Source organism: Tinamus guttatus, unplaced genomic scaffold (genome assembly GCF_059628265.1).
Source record: "Tinamus guttatus ecotype Peru unplaced genomic scaffold, ASM5962826v1 Tinamus_guttatus_pri_ptg000133l, whole genome shotgun sequence".
In the NCBI taxonomy this organism is placed as follows: domain Eukaryota; kingdom Metazoa; phylum Chordata; class Aves; order Tinamiformes; family Tinamidae; genus Tinamus; species Tinamus guttatus.
The window spans coordinates 3253890-3268912 of NW_028288667.1; the positions used below are offsets into that span (position 1 = coordinate 3253890).

A 15023-nucleotide genomic window follows, 5' to 3' on the forward strand; every position below is an offset into this window, starting at 1 on the left:
CCTTGTTTCCTGCCCTTCCAGTTCCAGGATGCCTCTGGACACAGCCTGGCTACACAAGTTGTGTGTTTTGAAGGTATTCTGCAACATGATGGGAGAGTCAAAGTCATTTGTCCTGCTTAAATAAACTACCCTTACATTCCCTTCTAATAAGCAAGCAAGTAGTCTGACTAACGTACATTATAGGTGTAGCTGAGTATCACTTGTATTCAACTTTTCCCTTTTTTTCTTTCATATTAATTACATCTTATTTATCAAGTAATTTTTAAATGTGTGTCATTTTTTCCTAAATCTCTACCCGTTTGGTTTGTATCTTTGTGGATGTTCAATGCAGCTGTATGATTTCAGCTGTAACTATTGTCATTTAATGTCTCTTGGTGTGTACATGGGCAAAGTAACACTGGCATTGAGGTTAGTAGCTGCAGCAGAGGATTGCATAATATGAGACACTGCTTATTAAAAACATTCTTCTGTGTTTTTGGGCTTTAGGGAAATCAATCAATGTATTTAGTCTTTGCAATGTAGTCACCAAGTTCATTTGTGAGAGAATGAATGGCATGTTCTCCTATATGTTTTATTGGTAAATTCTAGTGTTACAAATAACTGATGAAAGTTTTGCCTTTTTAATTATTATTTTCTGAAAAGGGCTAGACTGCTAAGTACATGTATCCCTTAGAATAAACATTCATCAGATAAACAAGTCTAGTGCATTAATATTTAAAGTGTTATTGAGAAAATAAAATATCATGATAGCTTGTAGTGTAATATTATCTACCATTTACATCCAACTAGATAACATGGTTTAGCTTTAATTAATTCTGTTGGCTTAATTAATTCTGTTACTTTAATCTATTTAGAAAGAGAAAAAAAAACAAGGAAAGTATGATGGTATCAGATAGGACAAGAGTAGCAACATGAATTTTGTAGAACTCCCTAAGGCCCAGATATTTACAGATATTTAGTTGGAGCCCTCTGGGACTCCAGCTAAAGTTTTACTCGCTGTGGTTCCCCTGGCAGAGCTGGCTGGTTGGGCAGGGGCTGTTGTGAATGTTAAAGTCAGCAGGAGCGTTTTCTTCATGTCCGTCATGAAACTTGCTAAATTATCTGCATGTCTCAAAGAGTCAATACAAATTAAAAATACGCAAACGGTTTCTAAGAGAGTGATTGCCATTCTAGCAAGTTCATTAGCCTTCTGAGGAATGCTTTTGGCAGGCTGTTTAGCAGAACTCCAAAACAAAGTAAACCAAAAATGTCAGAAAATGAATTGCAAACCACTTGGTAATACAAATGTGAGAACGAGGATGTAGATGATGAAGAGTTTGGAGGAATGTATATTGTTCTTCCAGGAATGTTGACTGTACAAGAGGGAACTATACTGAAGATTACAGCAGTGCAAGGGAATAACTTGATTAAATGTGTGTGGGCTGTCCAGGTTTCCATGGGTTTTCTGGGGGGAAGATTTTTGCAGCACAGCCTTTTTTCGCTTCCTGTGTCTAGCATCTGAGTATTTGCAACCCATACTCTCGAGAAAAATACTGTTGAAAATGAGTATTTAGCTCCAAATTTGTGAGACTGCACTGAAGACTGGTAATTAAATCCAAAGGAGGAAACAGTCCCCTATATGGGGTATATGGCAATTACCTTACATTTCCTTCTCTAGGAAAAGGGGGTGGCAAGATTCAGTTAGCAGCAGGTGAAGCCACCTAGAACCTCCCTTGTCAGCTGCTGTTCTGCTCCAATTTAATCATAGAATCATAGAACATGTTTTGGACAAATTTTACATGTCACCTACTACTGTATTGTTCCCATAATTGAAAATTGATAACAGAAACAGATCAAAGCATGAGCTGTAACTCCTATAGCAAAACATAGTGGTAAATCTAGCAGGGAGAGAAAATTGCAGATGACACAGGCAAAGCTAACATGTTTCATGCGTTTTCTTCATCAGTCTTCACAGGATGGTTAAATGTGACCAAAGGTTCAATGCAATTAGAATTAACAAAGAAACAGAAATGCAAGGGAAAGTAGGGGGAAAATATATAGAGAGAATCTATCTATCTATCTATCTATCTATCTATCTATCTATCTATCTATCTATCTATCTATCTATCTATAGATTCAGAAAAGCCAGATTTAAGGCCTGTTTGTAAGTGAAAAGACTGCAATAAACTAGAATTTGAATTTATGATATGCCTGCTACTCTGCATTGGCATATGGGACTTCCCCTATATGGGAAGTCCTGGGTACAAGAGGGTCTTCACATGAAGCAACGAATCCAGGACCTCTGGAGGACCAGTAATTAACTCGGAGAACTCCTAAAAGATACAGATAGTTCAGTAAACATAATACGTATCTTTAGATGAAGAAAAAAAAAAGAAAAAAAAGAAGTATTAAGACAAACCGAGCAGCCTACGTTGGTATCTGAAAGGATGCTGCCACAAATTAATAATCAATTTATAAGCCCCTCAAGCATAAGGAGGTAATAAAAAACCAGCCAGTCAGTATCCACCAGCAGACACATTTTTTTTCTTTAGGGAGACTTGTGACGTGCTGCAGACAGTAGTATATTTTAGATGAAATAAGTAGGGAGGCATATCTGTTTGAGAACCCATTCTCAAAGAATAATTTTATCAATAGTGTCTTGTCAAGAAGGGTACCCATAGGCCCTGATTTTTCTACTATTCATTACTTTCATTAATGTCTTAGGCAATGGGATTTTTGAATAATGTCACACTTGGAGGCAGTGCAAGCAGACTTAGAATTAAAAATATTCCTGATAAATGGGTGAAACGGTTTCAAATGCGTAGGATAAAATTAAATAAAGACAATAAAGGCAGTGCTTACAACAGAGAAGTCAACTACACAAATACCAAATGGGAAATAACTGTTAAGGCATCAATATTGTGGAAGTTGGTTACAGTGCTGTAACAGAAAATGTAAATCTTTTCTGCAAGTGTGTTAATGAGAGAGTCAGCAACCAAACTGGGAGGCAGTAACTCTGCTCGAGTCAGGGGGAGAAATGCACTTTAAAAAGGATGGCAACAAACTGGAGAGAGTTCAGAGAAAGCCATCAGAATGAAAGATTTAACATGTAATTTGTTGAGGAAAATGAAAGAAAATCAAGGAGGGGATGTCGTAATCATCTTCCATATGTAAAAAGGTGTTATTAAAAGGACTGTGAAAGCTTTTCTCTGTTATCTACCAAAGTTACCCCAAGTGGTGTCAGGTTACATTGCAACAGATTAGCTTTATATTAGGTGTTATGGAAAAAGAAAAACATGCCCTAGCAACATATTCCAGCACGTGAACAAATTATTTAGATAAATTGTGAAATTTCCATAATTAACAGGTTTGGAGAAGAAACTGATTAAAGCCTCTTCATAGTCTTTGTTTATACCTGATCCTATCTCATGCATTAACTGTTGGGAGACCTATCATCTCAACATTTTTATAATATATAAGTATGAATTCTTATTCTTACATTTTATTTTAGACCATGGTGGTAAATTAGCTTCTATTTATTAATATATCTTATAATTTTGACTTTTTGAAGGGGGAAATAATATCTTCTTCACTCCATTTCATAAGCCATACTATAAGATTTAAATGAGATGCCACGTAGAACTAGCTTGGATTCTAGCTCTAAACAAGGGATCACAGGTGAAGGAAACCCATTAATTCTCTTTACTCAGAACCTTTCCATCTTCACATCAGAGCAAAACAGTTTTGTGGAAGTGCAGCCAATCAGTATTTCAGTTATGAACTGAAATTGAAGAGCTTAATCATTGCCAGAGAGATCCATGCATTTATATGTACCATTGATAGTTTGGCATTTTGGACTTATGTAACATGCAAATTCTTTTTCTACTTTCTCTTTTCCTTCAGTCCTGATTTTCTATGTAATAACTGCTCATATGTGAAAGGAAGCCTGGTATTTGATTTGATATATTCTGTGAAGTGCAACAAAGTTCTACCTGGTTTGTGAACTGCCACATTCCTCCTTCAGCCATTCCAAACTAGATTAATGCTTTAAAACAAACCCAATGATCTGGGTCTGCGATAACAAAAAGGGCATCTCTCGGTATACAAAAGGAAAGTCCTCTGAATATAAACACCTGTGAACAATAATTCTAGTTTATCTTCACTTATTCCTGTTTCTGTTTGCTCTTCTCTATTAATTGTTTCAGAAAATGCACAAATTTTCCTAGCCTACAGTCAAGCTACTTAATAGATTTTTATATAGAGAAAATTGCAGCACTTACTCATCTTATCTACATCTGCTGTGTTTTACTATTGATGTAGGAGCTGTAATTCAATATGAGAATGTACTTGTTACAAAAATCCATATAGGACTTTAATTTTGATATTAAAATCTAATTATCATTAACAGAATAGAGTGTCCATCTGAATAGATTTTAATGGTTTCTCTCACTGCATTATGTAATAGAAATGAAAAGGTGTTGATTTCTTTTCTCAGCCTTTCAGTATAGATAAATGACAGGGCAACCTGCAAATCCTCGTGGAGTTCTGCTGCTTCTTAAAAACGTCCCCCTTCACCATGGCAAATGTATAAAATGTCCCTAATGCCCGTGACTGTGGAAGTGAGAAGAATGTCTCAGAAACAGCGTGTGTGATGTGAAGCAAAGCAGTCCTCAAAACAGAAGTGGGAATTCAAGCTAGCACTGTGCAAGGCTCAGGCACAGCAGGCGGGACAGAAGGAAGGTTTTGTCTTAGTGCCGAGGTGTGGAGGTGAATCTAGACCCACAGAGGATGTCCAAGTTAAGCACAGCAGTGCTTTACAAGAGGATAAGTTAGGAAAGTGGTGGGAATATGAAATGGGGCAGGGGATATATGGGGTGGATGGTACAGATGGTCTGGGGTGTGGTAGGATAGGCCTTGCCGTTCAGAAAGGCTTCCAGGCTTGGGTTGAGCTACAACCAGGGCACTCTTAATGCAGTTTAGTGTGCAGATGATTAGTGGATTTGGAAAGGAGAAGCATATAAGGATGTCACTCTTGAAGTAGACACAACTTGTGTGGAGTTTTTTACTTGGAGTATAAAACTGTTCCAGGAGGGAAGATTTTATATAGAACATGGATACAGTGTTAGATTAGCAGCTTAGTAGAAAGTAACCTTCCTTTAAACTATTTTATAACCTTATTTACATCTTTCATGTGGTTAATATGATCTTAATTCATTTTCCTGTTAACTATTTTAGACCCATTCAGTTATTTTTGTTCCTCTTAAAACAAGAATCCACTGTTTTTGGCCCATACCTTACCTTTTTTCCACATGCTGAGCCAGTATAGCCACTTCTGCAAGCACAGACATTTGGTCTTATGCACCTGCTTCCAAACAGACATTTTTGCTCACAAAGTGCTACAAAAGAAAGATTAAGTTTTTTATAAATACAGTTACTGTAAGGTTCATAATAAGGATAGAAATATGGATGAATATGACGTGAGGAAACACCTTATGACTCTGTATGTTCATATGGTGGAGGAAAGGATAATTAGGAAAAAGATTTAGAACTTGGAAGTTGTTTATCACAGGCTTTTTCATGTCTATATATTTGTTATTTTAGAATTTTCTTTCTTTATTCTTATCCTCTTCTAAATGATGGGAAAAGAGAAGACTGTGCCAAGGTAATCACCTCAGCTCAGTAGGTAATGGATCTGTTTTGAAAGCCAAGATATACTCTGGGCAGTGATAGTTGGTCAGATTTGTGCCAAAATTGATTTTATTTTGTTCCAATTGAAATAAAATAAGAGCTGTTAAAAGACTCTTTCTTTATTTGAGATGAAAAGATACATAAAATATGCACCGCCAAAGGTGATGGAGTCACGATAAATAAAGGGGAGATTTTCATGAACTGTGTACTTCACATCTCTGGAAACAGGGTGAAAGGAAATGCAATTGCATGGCCCTACATCATCAGTAATGGGCTATTCATTCTAAGTAAAAAGGATCCAACAAATGTTTTTAAATGTTATTTACAATACCAGTGTACTTACAGAGGCCCATCCATTTGAAGATTTTCTGTTAAGAAAAGAATGAGTCTCCTTTTCAAGAAAAAAAAAATAGCTATGGAAAGTAATGAGTTGAATTACTCCAACCTTAGCCAGTTTTTCATCCTCATTAGCAGTTTGCATTCTTGTGACATTGTTTTGGCACAGAGAGAAGAGAACAGCTAATTCATAGGGCATCAAATCAAGAAGAACACACACGTCATATTATTTTAATTAGATCTCATGAGTTAAACTTTCTATAGATATTGCCAGAATATTCTTTCCGAGTTACCAAGAGTCAAACTCAATGGCTTCAAAATCAGTCAGGTGTGCATCAGCAGCTGGATTCTTTCATTTTCTTATCTGGTGGAAATATATAGGAGGTCTCTTACTATGCACTAATATGACAGATTTAAAAATAAAAGTATATTTATGTGTGTGTTCTGATACCATCTCTTCCATTGTTGTATCTAAGCAAAGTAAGCCATCAGATTTGAGACATGGTATTTTACAACTACAAGAGATAGTTCCATGGAAAATAAACTTCAACACATTGAAGGGATGAAGGAACAAGTTCCAGAAGTTCAGTTGATTAGTCTCAGATTTCTGATTTTGATGGAGATATATATAAAGTAAATTCTTTGCATTAAGGTCTGAAGTCTTGGAGAGAGAGAGGAGTTAGGCCAGTGACTTCTTTAGAGAGCCTACTGTGGGATCCTAAGCCATTCAAATGTAATTTTGAGAGAAAAGTTACAGTAATGGTTATAGTGATCTTGAAAGCCCAGAGGAAAGCTGTATTTTGCTATAATGATTCCTATGTCTATGCTTATTTAAGCATCATCTGAAACTTTTTAATGCTTTTTGTCTACCATGTTATTGAAAAATATATTGCCAACCTTACCAACTTATCATAAATGCTAACCCTCATAGAGAGGGTAATGATTTCACCATATGAAAGAATATTAAAATGTAAATGTAAACCTAAACTCAAGCCTTATAGCTAAGGGAAAGAGGTGAAGAACCAGACTTACAGGCAATCCGTATATACTCAAAATGAGAGGATGTGAACTCCCTGGCAAACCACTGCTCTTATGAGTCAGCCAGCGAGGATTTATCCTGTTTCACAGCTACTGACCTTTACCATGTCCAGAACAAAAACATACAGAGACCTGGACATGCTGATAACCTTCAGATGTTCTTTTTATCTGCTGCCAGGCTCCTGACCTTGAGCTAGTGACTTGCCTTCCTAGCATGAGAGCTAGTTGGTTTATTTCTGCTCTTTTTTAAAATATAAAAAATGCTGTATTGTTTAAACAAGGTTTTCAGAAGCTAACAGCTAGGGGTAGTCTGGTATGCATTGGCAGGATGGGTTTTAAATTAGTTATCATATTTTTCCATCTGTAGTTTCTTTGTTTCTCAGGTGATGCCGGCAAAGAAAAAAAAAAGGGAAATGATTTCCTCCTTTCCTCTCGGGTAAACTTCTTGTCTCACCCTCTCTACTCACTGTTTCCTGCCGCAGTGCTCATGAAAAAAGAGCTCAATTTTAGGAGAAAAGTTAAAAAATATTTTGAAAGAAAATTGGAATTGAAATCAAAGATGATAATAACATAGCTGAAATTCAAATGAATATTTCATAAATGTATTTACAAGGAATGCTAAGCCACTAAATGCTAAGAATGACACAGACTATTTCTTCATTATCCTGTACAGATTCAGCAAAGTCACTTAATAAGCTAAGCTTATGTTAAATTATAATCAATAAATGCCTATTACAAAAACAGATTTATCCCTGAGTGCTAAAAGAAAAGAGCTACTATTTGCATACAAATGGCAATCTTTTTAAAAGTTTTTCTTTTTTTAAGGTTTGAAAGGGTTACATAGGAAAACTAGAAGCCAGCCTGTTTGAGATGTTCAAGACAGAGAGAGAATGAACAAGAATGTTGAGAAAATTGTAAGGCTGTAAGCTTGACACTTATAACATGCAAATAAAGCAAAGATATTCTGAAGGGCAAATGAGAAGCCAGTATGTGTTCAATAATGTTAGAACAGAAGACAGCAGCATGAATTTTAATGATAAAGATGCTTCACAACTCTACCCTTCTTATACTTTATAATTAATTATTAGAATTATACCTTGATCTGGCATGCTGATCCTTAACAACAGATTTACATCTCTGGCCAGAAGCCTTCTGACTTTACTTAGGGTTGTGTTTTAGCTAAATCTGTCAAGGGAATCAGACTGCAGAATCAGGTCTTCACCGCTTTGGTCTAATGTTTCTTTTCTAGCTCAAGAAAAAGAGAGATGTGAGTTAACACAGTAGGAGATAGAGAGAAGCCACAGGAATGGAGCTTTAGAATGGGTATCTAATCTAAAATTGGTAGGAAATCTGTAATGGCAAAACATGGTGATCTTATGATACTGTTTCTGTGTTTATAAGGAGGGAATTTTTAGAACATCTGTGCTGCTGTAATGAAAGCCAAAGACAGAGTCAAATAGAAAAAATCTTACGGTGGAAACAGATATGTCCTAATCTATGAAGCTGCTACTTTCTGTAGTTAAGGTGTGGTGAAAATTTCAGGCAAAGTAACTTTTAACCTGTCTTTCCCAAAGGTAAATTTTCCCAAAATTTACAGTACACTCTGAAACTTTACAATTAATCCTTAAACTATGACAATCAAAGTCATAGTTATTTATTAAAGATAATGTGTGTATCCCACCATATACCTTTTTTGGTGGGACAAATGACCTGTTTTATTGATTCTCTTTCAGAAGCTATTCCATGTAGTGACAGATGACTAGGGAAGAAAACTGTTCTGTTGGTTGACCTCTTTTGTTAGAGTCTGATAGATGAGGACTATTGTTTTATCCATTACTCCTGCAACAATATCACTTAAAAGTTTCTTTACCTGCATTTATCCTTGCTAAATTCTGCAGTGCAATGGTAGCCAGAGACTGGTGAAACTGGGAGCAGCTTGCACAGACGTTATGGGAGCGCTGCTTTGACTTCGGCTGGTTGTTCTAAGAACAGTACTGAGAAATTCAAAATTCACTGCTTTATATTGAAATGCAATTTCATTGCATATCATTGCAAAAGAAGCAAATTTTTTGCTTGTGTTATTGCATCTCCAAAATGCAGCTGAACTGTTCTATATTAGATAAAAGTTCTTTTATCCATTAGCTGAAAGACACCTATGATGTGTACATCTGGTAACAGAGTCCAGGGTCTTCAGAGAGACAGTTACTCTGATTTGGACAGTGCTAATCTTAAATACAACCGAACTGAAAACCTGCCCTAGATTAATCTCAGTGGGGTTGCCGGCTGCAATGTTGAAGCATCACTTGTGGTATGGATCTCTGGATGGATTTCTCTAGTGAAAGCTGGCCAGAAATGTAGGGAATCATAATTTGCACTTAAAAGTTTTTGTATTAACTATTCAAGACCTAAAACTAGAGAACATCATGTTTTGCATTTTCTAGTTTTAGAGAGGTCTGAAGATTTTTCTTTGTGGCAGCTATAGTTACTGTTGCCTTCAAACATCTTCTTCAACAGTCAGTGCAGGTGTAGGCCTTGGTGGGTTAGACCCTGAACTAAATAGCTAAATCTAGGACTATTTATCTAACCTCCTCCTCTTCCTGGAAAAAGGCCCCAAAGGCACAAACCGTCCCCAGTTACTGGTGGACTGTGGAGAAGGTTCAGTGATTGCTGGGAAGAGTTATCTGGATTTTCACTTGTGGAATGAAACTAACTTTTGCGTCAGAAAGCTGAAATTATTTAGAAACACATAATGATACTATCTTGAATGATGTGTTGCTATTAGTTTTGCATGCCTTAATGTGAACATTTTGCTGAATTATTAAGTTTAACAGTCAAAGTCTGTAGCTAAAGTGGTGCAAGTCTGGAACATGGCCTTGTTGTGGATGCTCTAACTAAGAAGAAAATTTGATCATATACACAGAGAGAGAAAGAGGATGCAGAGCACAGAGAAAGCTCAGAGGTTGAAATTTTTGGACAAAACAATTTGCAAAGAGGAAGGTGTGATGAGCCAAGTGCCTCCATGCTCCAATGCCGCTGCTCCTGGCAGACTACATGGATTTGGCCTCCTGCTTGTGCGGTGCCCTGAGATAGAAAGCTGGCCGGAGCCATCCGGGAGTAAGAACAGAGGCTGCTCTGGTAACCAGAGCTTGTTTGCAGGTCTCTTCACTGCTGCTCGTCAGTGCTCACTGAAGTGAGCAATTCTTTGAAAAAACGGGGCACTCAGAAAGCTCATAATGTTTAGACAGATAAATATATATCTTAAATTCTGGATTTGGCTGAATAGAATCTCATATTAAAATTCAAGAACACAGACATACTTTCACACATTATACTTGTATGAAAAATCTCCTTCCTACCTAACACCTGTGGGCATGATGAGGAGGATATTTTTACTGCTTCCTCCCTGCCTTAATCTGAATACCACACAGCAACATTTTAAGAACCAATCATCTGCTCTCTGACACTAGTATGTCCCCTTTCTATTAAAAAAAAAAAAAAAGTGAAATCCCAACTACTTGGTGCTTATTTGAGTTTTCTGTGAGACCTAGGAGTTTCAGATAACTCTTTTTGGACAAAAGCTGATTAAATTGTCCAATACAGTGAAAACACAGGAAGAAATAGTAGAAACGAGTGAATGTGAACAGATTTGGAACAAAGGATTCAGGGGCCTGATTAAATAAATACATGAAAAAATTTCTAGGCTTGTGTGTTACAATTGCACACCCATACGGATTTAAATGACAAAAAGGTTTCCCTAAGTACTGATGTTCTCTGTGAGTGTGAGAAGGATAATGCCTTCATATGCCTTTCCTTGTGCCATTTTAGTCTAGAACTAGGAATGTCCACAGACTGAAGTGGTGCTGTGGGCAATAGTCGGTGACGGATCTCTTCCTACTCCAGCTTTCCAGTTCCTCCCCATGCAAATACGTTTTCTCCATCTCAGTAGTCAGTAATGCACAGCATTTACAGGATCAGGCTCCTGGGTTACAACCACATATTGTTACTTTACGTCCTTAATTCCAGCTGGACATGCAGTTTGGGATAATCCATTTCCTCTTGTCTCTGACCTCTCTCTTTCACTTTGCTTTGAAATCATAGTTTAAAGACTACTAGTTTTGTCTGACAAGCCAAACTGAGCATCTGCCAAAGTAAACGATGACTCAGTTCTCTCTTTCTCACTCATGTTGAGTCCAGAAGTGTCTTTGAAAGTAGTAGTTTTAGTCACAGAACAAGACAATTTTGACAAATCGCAAGTAGAGTTTAGATGCTAATCCTTTTAGAGTTGACTTTTACGTATAATGTAAACAGAGTAGAAAACACAATATGTAAATGTGTCTGGTGCACTCTGCGTGGCTTCGAAATGGCAGGACATAAAGCAGCACTTACGAGTCTGGCACAGCGTTCCTCTCCAGCCCCCGGAGCACTCGCAGATGTTCGGGCCTACACATTCGCCACCGTTCAGACAGTTCTGCAGGCAAACGGCTGTACAGGTTGACAGGTAACATGTGAGAAGATGTACACAAAGTCAGGCTTTCAAGAGATGTCTTAAAGAGTGACGTATGAACATGCTAAGTTTTAGGTCATATGGCTGATTTCTAGATAAATTAGTGTGTTCTATTCATCAGAGAATGAATTGTTAGGGTTTTTTATATATTTATTTATCCTTAAGATTGTGTCATTGATAGCTGTCTTCTTACCTACCACTAGCAGCTTTCCTATTCCTGATGCTTACCATCAATTACGAATGTTCTTCACCTCTTTATGATAGCATTCATATGCTATATGCATGTGTTGTATGTTTTAAATAAATAGAATCATAGTAGAGTTTGCTATGCTTATTATATACATTATCCATTCTGAAATACTGAAGGAGACAGTGACTGTGCTTTTTTGTGTGTGTATGTGTGAGAGACACAGACTTCCTGCAGAATTTAAGAACTTATATATTATGATTCCAAGCACTGAATCTGAAACTGTATTTACCAGTAGGACCCAAAGGGTAAAAAGACAGTATTTCAATCCAGTTTATATATAGCATGTCATCTCGATTCTAAATTTATCCATTTTATCTGTCAACATCATGATAATGAATAGCCACATACGAAAAAATGCTCCTTGAAAATATTTCAGGATAGGAGCATTTTAATTATGTGTTTATGTAAACTGAAGGCAGATATGGTAAAATTACAGAGTAAGAACACATTCCCCAAATTATGCACCAAAATATATCTGATGACCTTGGCAGTATATCAATTTGGAAGGCTTTATAGTAGGCTTTAAATACTTTTGTATGTTGAAATATATGACATTGGTTTATAAAATATAACAAAATATGTTATATTAAACATAAAATCAATACTTCAAGTTTAATGCTGTACAAATGAATTTCCATAAGTATATGCAAAACAGGTGCATAAAGCAGAACCAGATTTCCCTACACACACATTTTTTCCTTTGCAAGTATCAAATATTTATAGCATTTTGTGCTACCTATACTTAAGATTGCTTTTCTTCAAACTGCTGAAATAGCAAAGCAAATTCCATTCTCTCTATTGCTTTCTAATATTAAAAGAAGATTACAATAGATGATGAGTGGCTTAAGCAATAAACAACAATCTGTCTGATAGGCAACAGAGATGCTTACGTTTATTACAGTGCTTTCCCTTCCAGCCTGACGGGCAGTCACAGACATTCGGGCTTACACATTTCCCTCCGTTCATGCACATGGGATCACAGACACCTGCAGATGTAGATCAAATGAAGAACATGGTGGTTGGGAAAGGAGGAAGACTTCACTAGAGACTTGCACCCTTTCATAAGCTTAAATTGTTAGTAACTAGAAAACAAAAAAGTAATTTGGATTTGAAAGTCTGAAACTCAGGCAGGATAGCTTCTATGAGCTCTTCTGCAGTGTGCTAAGGCTTGTGAGGAGACTGTCCTAAGGAATCTCCAATAAGAGCTGCTTCAGCAGAGACTTGAGAGAGGCATTAATTACCAAGACTCTCAAAACACAAGTCAAATCTCTGTACTGGCTGTAGACAGACCAAATCCTTGTTAAAGCTCTTGCTGACTGGAAATATCTGATATTCTCAAATGTTCATTTCGATAAGAAATGACTTTGCAGAGAATAGATTGGCTTCACACTATTTTGGGAATGTTCTTGTATTCAATCGCGCTTAAAGACTAAACAGATCTGTATGATTATTTTTTATTTCTTACCTTTACCCTATATTCTTTCATCTGAGTAATATGTGAAGTTTTTCTTTCAGCTGGAGGAAATTGGATGTTTTCTTGTTAGATTTCATTAGAAATCTAACTGATGTTTTTTTGTGTCTCATATTAGATTCTGCTTTTGTCAAATGTATTTTACAAAACCCAACACTAAAATCTCAGCGTTTAAGAAGTCGAACATCTTCAATTCCAGCGCACAGAGCTCCATGACTATAGCTCTGGACATAGGTAGATGCTCTATTCAGATGCCTGGAGTCCTCGTCTGCTGTTTCTCCTTGACTCTTATGAGCACTGCAGGAAGGAACCATTAGTGTAGTTCAGAAACGGGATCGTGCAGATGTGATGGAAATAGGAGTTATTGCTTTGACACTTGCCCTATCCTTTTGCTGCACTACCAGCTCTTTGAGCTGCTTTGCTGCTCATAGCTGGCTGCTGTATTGGCATTTTGCTCTGTGCCAGGACTCCTGGATCTCCCAGCACAGTGACCTTCCCGTAGGCAGATTGAACTTACCCACCCCTGTAAGGGCTGGTTGAATCCAAGCCCTTAAACTGTCATCCTCTTTTTCCTTCTTTCCCCACCTTTCCTGATCCATGCTTTCACCCTGGCCTCTGCTTATTAAGGCTCTCAAGGATCTAGAATTCTTGCTGAGCTGTCAAAAAGCAACCAGTAGTTAAAACCTAGTTGAGTTCTAAGTGTAATGGCAACCGCAACTCTGAAGTCATTTTATCTTTTCTTTTACCCTTCCTTCCTCCCTGCCTCTTTTGAGCCTACATTGCGAGTGAAGGCTTTAACCTGCAGTCTTGCACTGTATTTTATTTGACTTCTTGTTCCAATTATAAAATAGCTGAAGTGTTCAGAATTTAGAAAAGATGACAGCAAACCATAATGTTTAACCTAGAATTCAGATGACCTTAAGATTTGTAATAATTGCTGATGATAAGGTCCCTAGTTCTAACTTGTTCTCCTCAAATCACACAATGAAAATCCTGGGATTTTATGTTGAGATTGGATGTAAAAGATTGTGTGTTTTTCAGTTTGTTAGATATTGTGAAACGTGAACACTGTCTTCCTCACCCATTAAAAAGTGAAGTCAAGAAAGAAATAAAAAGAAGCACAATAATATATGTTCAACAGGGCTTTCTTATTTTTGGCCCTTTCATTTTCTGTGTTCTGTCGCACTTCTACTAAAAATTACATATTAAGATTTTCTTAGTTGCTTTGTCTTGATATGAGACTTTCTGACCTTCTTTCAATTACATGGAGTGAGGGTTTGTCAATAGGGGAAATTGTTCCATCTCACTTTGAATTGTAATTCAGCAGAACTCAATCACAGTTGGGATCCAGTTTTGCTTTGAGTAAAACATAACAGTTCAAACTGATATTCAGCTTGGGATTTATTTGAGTGTTTGTTTAACTGCCCTCAAAATGAACAAGTCATTATGGGAGTGCAGCACTTTGGCACTGCTTATGACCTTTCTTACTTAGGCAATAACTTCAATCCAGAGAAGTTCAATTCAGAGATAACTAAGGGAGTCACTTAGGTGGGGAGTGTGGGATCAGGGCTGCACATGCTCTGAAGGGCAGGAGCCCTCTTGTGCAGGTAGGGAACCTATTTCCCTGTTCCCTATTCCCTATTCCTCTGGATAGGGAACTCACAAGGGACATTTATGTAAATGAATGCAGTGATATCTATCCCTTTTTTTCTGTCTGACATCTCTGCCTTATTCGCTCCTCCTTTAACTTCCTTAAA

The 15023-nt window shown here is 37.1% G+C and overlaps 1 protein-coding gene across 1 annotated transcript in view; it reads right to left on the bottom strand.

Annotated features, from left to right (window-relative positions):
* Positions 1-2222: 2222 nt before the first annotated feature.
* The window catches only part of LOC104569999 (von Willebrand factor D and EGF domain-containing protein), a 160654-nt gene continuing 147853 nt past the window's right edge, over positions 2223-15023 (bottom strand). Inside the window, exons 26-29 of the mRNA XM_088521813.1 lie at positions 12686-12781; positions 11428-11523; positions 5278-5375; positions 2223-2312 (exon numbers count right to left, since the gene is read on the bottom strand). Coding sequence (XP_088377939.1) covers positions 2223-2312; positions 5278-5375; positions 11428-11523; positions 12686-12781 — 380 coding nt within the window. The remainder of the gene's footprint in view (positions 2313-5277; positions 5376-11427; positions 11524-12685; positions 12782-15023) is intronic.